General features: G+C 35.8%; 1 protein-coding gene across 1 annotated transcript in view; it reads left to right on the top strand.

Moving 5' to 3' along the window:
- CACNA2D3 (calcium voltage-gated channel auxiliary subunit alpha2delta 3) overlaps positions 1-6,364 on the top strand; it is a 383,943-nt gene that overhangs the window by 337,663 nt on the left and 39,916 nt on the right. Inside the window, exons 28-29 of the mRNA XM_054281044.1 lie at positions 3,341-3,402; positions 3,885-3,929. Coding sequence (XP_054137019.1) covers positions 3,341-3,402; positions 3,885-3,929 — 107 coding nt within the window. The remainder of the gene's footprint in view (positions 1-3,340; positions 3,403-3,884; positions 3,930-6,364) is intronic.

The following is a 6,364-nucleotide window of genomic DNA, read 5'->3' as shown; positions in this document are numbered from 1 at the left end:
CTGGGTACCTTCCTGAACAAGATTTAGAAAAATCTCAGTGCAGTTTCAGCTTTTTCATCTAAATCTCTGTGGTAGCTGTCACACCCAGAAGGCTAAACTAGGAATTAGAGACATGGGAGATATAATTTTGAAGTTTTCCTGTTTCCTTTTCCCCCCTCATGTAGGCAGTTTGTAAAACACAGATTTAATGGTGGTTTGGAGCACAGATATTTTGTTCAGAAGTTGTCAAGTGCTGAAGGATTAGGGATTGCTCAGGAGAATATAATGGCTTAAAAACCTTTTGAACTATATTTGGATAGCTCTTATGGCATTAAATGGCCAGTCAAAAAAAAGTCATGTTCTAGTCACAAAGTTCTTGAAAAGCTCAGGAGGGAAAAGCCTGCAGAAGTGATTTAGTATCACAAGAGGAGTTGAAAAGAAAGTATTTTCCTATACATTAACACTGTTAATTCTTTCAAATCTGGAGGCATTCAAATAATTTTTGGCTGAATTTTAGGAACTATTAGTAATTTTAATTTATTTTTATAATTATGAAGGATATAGACTATTTAGAAGCTACTCATTCCGTGACAGAGGAATTCCTGTGTGGAATTGTGCAGGGAACAATGTGTAAATAAGACAAAACTGTGAGATTAAAATCTCATACTAAGATAGACCTCTCAAAAAAACTGCCTGATGCTGCTCGCACTGTGCCATGCTTGTGAGATGTGTTCTCTCCTCCTACCCTGCAAGCAAAGGTAGAGATCACAGAATCATTAAATGGGAAAAGACTCTTTGGATCATCAAGCCCAACTGTAAATCAAGTCCAGCCATCATGTACTTGACATCATGTTCATTATTTAATACCAAGTGAAAGGATTTCAAAACTAATTGAGGAATTACTTCACAAGAGGAATATCTTAAAATGTTGCTGTTGTAATGTTGCATTACCTTGACCAGAGTGGATGGTTTCTGTTTTACCCTCTTTAATGCCATAGTACCTCAGAGATTAGTGATACAACTCTTTTTGAAGGTAGCTAGAGAAATAAACTGATTTCTTCTTTTAAGGCAGGCAGTAGCTAAATTGATAATGCCTATACCTTCAGTTTCTGCACAAGTTATCCTACTGCTGAAACTGTGAAATCTACTCAAGTGAGAGCAACCCCAATATTTCTCACTATCTTTTATTTTCCTTCACAGTCTGTCCAAGAAAGCAGCAAAATCTTTGAGCTGCTGCTATGAAACCAAACCTGCAGCTGCCCCTTCTCATCCTCATGGAGAGGGAGGCTCTGCATTTCACAGAAATTAATCCCAGCATTTCAATTGTTGTTCTGCTGCAGCATTCCATTGTGACTCAGTGGAACGTGCTCGTGGAACCTTTCACAGATGAGCTTTGCTGTAATTCTCCTGTCACTGTTTCAGATTCTGTTGTGTGGTAGGTTTTGTACAGGACAGAGAAAATTCCCTGTGCATACTGACTCTTTTTGTAAGGAAGGTTCGGAGATGTAAAGTGATCACTTTTCTACAAAACTTTTACCTTTAAATGAGAATCATAAGATAATTTAGAGTGGGAGGGATCTCCTGTGCTCATTGAGTCCAAAATCCTGCTCAAATTTGTATATACATATCATTTCATTAGGGGAGAATAAGAGTTTTGCCTCTTTAATTAATGTTTATTTAACTTCCATTACCTTTCATTAACACTTTTCAAGAACAGCAGTTTTCTGGGTGCTGGTATCTCTAACAGCGTGAACTCCAAAGGGCTGAGCTTATCAGGACCTTAAATGAGCAATATCTGAGTACAGTGCACACAGCTCTGTACAAGCACATGAGATTGACCCTTCCCATGCTGACACAGCATCCAGAAGCGATGGGATTTCCTTGGGGAAAGGTCCTGAAAGTGTGTGTGTGTGTGTGGTTTTTTGCCTGTATTTCAGAAAAAATAAAGGTAGGATGTGCTAGGAGTTAACCCAAAGGCAAGCAGTAGATGAAGCAAATGTGCTGCTTGGCTGTTGGAGAGTATCTTCTCATGGACCATAATATTAGTTCCTAGATAATAAAATGTAGCTGGAGAGTCTCCTCTGGTGTTGGTTCAAAAGGAGAACTGGATTCCTCTCCTTGCTCTCTGAAGCAAAACCATCCATGAGTTACAGATAGCAGAAAATATTTATAACGTGTTCACAGAAGAAAATTCCTGGTGTAATTTCACATCCCATTGTATCAGTCCATTACAGATTTCATTTCACATACTTTTCCCTACCTGGTAACACAAAATCAAATATGTGCATGACATCAGTGTGTGTGCATTTGCAAAAGCAAGTACCAATCATCTAAATGTAAATATGTTTTTAAACTATTCCTGCTGTTGGCCCTAGAGGAGGAATGAATACATGAAATTTCATTCAGTTTTCCAAAACAACTTTTTTTTTTTTGAGGCTTTATTTAAAAAAAAAAAAAAAAACATTAATTTCTAGGAGTTAGATCTTCAGACTTTTAAAGCTTTTTTGAATTATTTCTGTTTGGGCAAGTGAAACCAGAAGAATCAGCTGCTTCTGGAGCTTCTGCAAACCTGAGTGCTTTATATTGCTTTTCAATAGAAACAGTGATAGGAACATCAGACTAGTCTGGAAGAAAGGTTCATTGATATTTGGCAAAACATAATCCCACCTGAGATTGTGAGAAACATATAATTTAAACCAGTAGTGTCTTGAAGAATGATTTTTTTAAATTGCAATTCATTATCATTAATATAATTTTAAAAAAAAATTTATGGCCAGTAAGATTTGTCAGATACTTCCCTTTTACAGAATTACACATAATACTCTTAACTTCCATTTTTTCAAACACATTTTTAATGCTTTTTGTGTTCCACTGATAATTTATGTATTAAATGACCTCAAAACAAATCATCACTTGAAGTGTCAACCAGCATCTTCATGTTGTTTCAGAAAACCTTCATGAGTTTCAGTAGAAAACACATTGTATGGGTTCTCTACAGCTGTTATACTGGTACCAGTGAAATATAAATGAAATTGGTGTGAATGTAAATATGTTCAGCTTGTGGTTCTTTGATATTAACTATGGAGACATGCAATTTGAATGGTTTTTGTTTGTTTTGTTTTGGTTTTTTTTTTTTTGTTTGCCATGTGTATTCTTCACATTATACAAGCATCTTTCTGTTTAAATGATTTAAAATATGGCTGTGGGGTCTCTTCAATTTAATTAGTTGTGGTTTTTTTTTTATTTTAGGGTTTAACTTTCTCCTTTTATAGTGAAATCTTTTCTTCCTGACTAATTTTAAAGAATAATTTTGAAGGAATTAAGCATGCTGGGTTTATTTATTTATTTTTCTCTTTCCTAGCTGTAGGTATCCAGATGAAACTTGAATTTTTCCAGCGGAAATTTTGGACTGCAAGCAGACAGGTACATTTTAAATGGAAAGTTTTTTTGTCATTGAATCCACAACAGTTTTTTTAACTGTGGAAGTTGGTAGCAAAGTATTGTAAAGAAACAGTGTATTTGAAGACTTGTTCTGGTTTTATATTTGGATACAGAAAAGGAGAATTCAGTGATGAAGAGCAGTTGCTTGATTTTTGGAAGCAAGTTGAAAGTTTATTAATTTTAGGCCCCAATAAATAAGGAATTACTTTGTTGGTGCATGATTTTTCTCCCTTAGAGAAAGTGTAAACAGAAGTGTGGAATTTGTTTCTAGTGATAGCAGAATCCTGACTTCTCACCTAGGTTTTCTCTCTAACACTAAGACATTTTTAGAATTAATTTAGATGAGGATGTTTAATCAATATCAACTCCTTTCAAATTTTGCTCATATTAATTTATATAACATTTTATCTTTTAATCATCAAAGAGAGAATTGAAAATATTGATTTTTTTTTTATCCTCTGTAGTGTGCATCTCTCGATGGCAGATGTGCTATCAGTTGTGATGACGAAGTAAGTATTTAATAGATTTTTTCCATTGTATACCTCTACTCCAGTAGAAGATACAGTTGATGAATTTAATTTGAACATCTCATTGTACATTATGGTCTTTATCACCTTGTGAATATTACACTGTTTGGATAGTGAGACTTTTTTATGCCTGTTACAGGTACCCACTGAATTACAAGGCTGACTCCAGTACCTCAAATATGTGCTGCAATAATTTCTGCTTTGTGAATCCAGTTTGGGAAATAATTTGAAGCAGTGCTAAGGCATCCACTTTATTGTTAATGAAAAAAATAATCCACTAGCAGTTTAAAGTCTTCAGCTGGACACCAGCAGGAACCATACATGTAGAAATTTAGTAATAGTGTGGACATTGCTGATTTAGAGATTCCAGACTTTTCCTTAATGACAAAACACAGTGTTGATAGGACTCAAACAAATATCACAGCTCCTCTGGTGAGTCTGTTGACTTTCACAGCTTCTCTCAATGGCAAGAAAATATCTGCTGAACATTTACAGTATAAATTAAAGCATTTAAAAGTAAACATGAAGACATTAATGCAAATTGAATGGCACAATAGTCAATAAATATTAATGACTATTAATAATAACATGATAATTGTAATATAATTAAAAATAAAGGGAGTCAAGTGATGAGTGTGTGATACCTTTGATCCTAAAATCGAGACAACCCATTAATTAAAAATACAGTCTTTTTCTTGAGAGCTTTGAATTTGCTCATTTGTTCTTGTTTTCCTGATGCCTCACATTTTATTTGCATGTTCTGTTTTCTTTCTATTTCATTTTTGGTTGCTTAACCCACATTACATTCCATTACTGTTATTGTACACTGGAGCTGTGAAAAATACATAGAGGACTTGAACTGCATCAAAGTTTCTGTAGTTCAGATGTGTTCTCAGACCTCAGTTAACATTCTTGCTGTGTTTATTCTGGACTTCATGCCGGCAGTTTTACAAGCTCAGGGACTCTCCGCCTATAGAACGTTCCCTTGAAATCTGAAATTCACTGAACTTGAACCTTTGGGCAAACCTGAGCATAGTTCATTTCCAATACCTGTGAAACATAGTGAATTAGAGCTCTTTCATACAGCTGTAGTCTATGCAAATGCTATTATCCCATGCATAAAACTTGTATCAGAAATCTGAGATATGTCAGTAATGAGTAAATGCATTCTGCTGCCCTTTGTCCATGCTAAAGTTAAATTACAAGCTGTTTCTTTCACACAGTAGTAATAGTGGAAGTTATTTATCTTGCTGGCAAGTGGCGAATAAATGGTTCTGAATGAATATTTTTTCCTAGTTAATATTTCTAAAATAGATTTAAATAGAAACCCTCTTATCACATTCCACAAAAAATATATAGATTCCATTTATTGCATTATGCCTGTTTCCAATAACAGTGCTAAAAATTAATTTCTTTTATAGTGATACAAATGTGCTAGTGAGTAACCAAATCTTACAGATTTGAGATATGGCCATTAATTCTTGAATTGAGCCTGTCTTTTCCCAACAGCACATAAGCCATAAACTGTGAAATTAAGCCTACACTTTTTCTTGTCCAGCATGACTTCTTTTATTTATTTTCTATACTATGGAGAAATATTGTTTCTAAAGCAGTATCTTTATAATAATCTTTCATGCATGAGGACTGCAAATACGTATCCTTAGAAGATCTCAGTGTTGACTCGGCTCCTCTCCTGTGCAGTCAATGGGAGGTTTCAGGCTGGCTTTGGGGAGAGCAGAGCTGTGCGGTTGGAGCCTGAATCTGAAATTCCATCCTTCACACCCCGTTGGGATGGAGGAGCTGCCTCTTCTGAGTGCATCAGCTCTGCTCAGCTCCTGCCCAGCACCAGCGGCTTTTCACATTGCATCTGCCAGCTTTGGGCTTTCTAGCACACCAAAGGTGGAAAATGAGTTGTTTCCACTTCCTTTCTGACAGGTTTTCTGCCACTGGGCTTGCCTGTACCTTGGGTTCTCCTTTTAGAATTAATATCCTGCAATTGCATTAGGGAATGATGTTCATTCTCAACTTTTGCCTGATTGCAGCTTCAGGTTTTTTTAAAACCTCCACTTCAAGCTAGCATTTCTGCAAGTTTCTCCTCTTTGGCCCCACAGGACAGTGCTAATATGTGGCCAGAATGAGAATCAGGTACATCTGAGCATCTCTGGAAACATCAGACTGCATTTTCACATCTTACACACTACTACTGCATGGGGCTGATTTCCCCCCTAAAACAGCACAGTGATCTTGCTGGATGTGCAGAGCGTAGCAGAAAGCATAATTTGTCACATTTCTGTAAAAATCTCCCCATTTGCTGCAGGAAAGTTTTTGAATCAAAAACAAAGCCAGGAGGATTCCTGTATTGAAAGCCATTTTTGTCTTATTTTTTTCCTTTTATACAAATGTCATGGAAAATTCAA

Source organism: Melozone crissalis, unplaced genomic scaffold (assembly GCF_028551555.1).
Source record: "Melozone crissalis strain CALT ecotype California unplaced genomic scaffold, PUWL_Pcris_2 ptg000029l_1, whole genome shotgun sequence".
In the NCBI taxonomy this organism is placed as follows: domain Eukaryota; kingdom Metazoa; phylum Chordata; class Aves; order Passeriformes; family Passerellidae; genus Melozone; species Melozone crissalis.
Note: the sequence above shows the minus strand (reverse complement) of the source record. Positions and strands in the feature narration are given on the sequence as shown.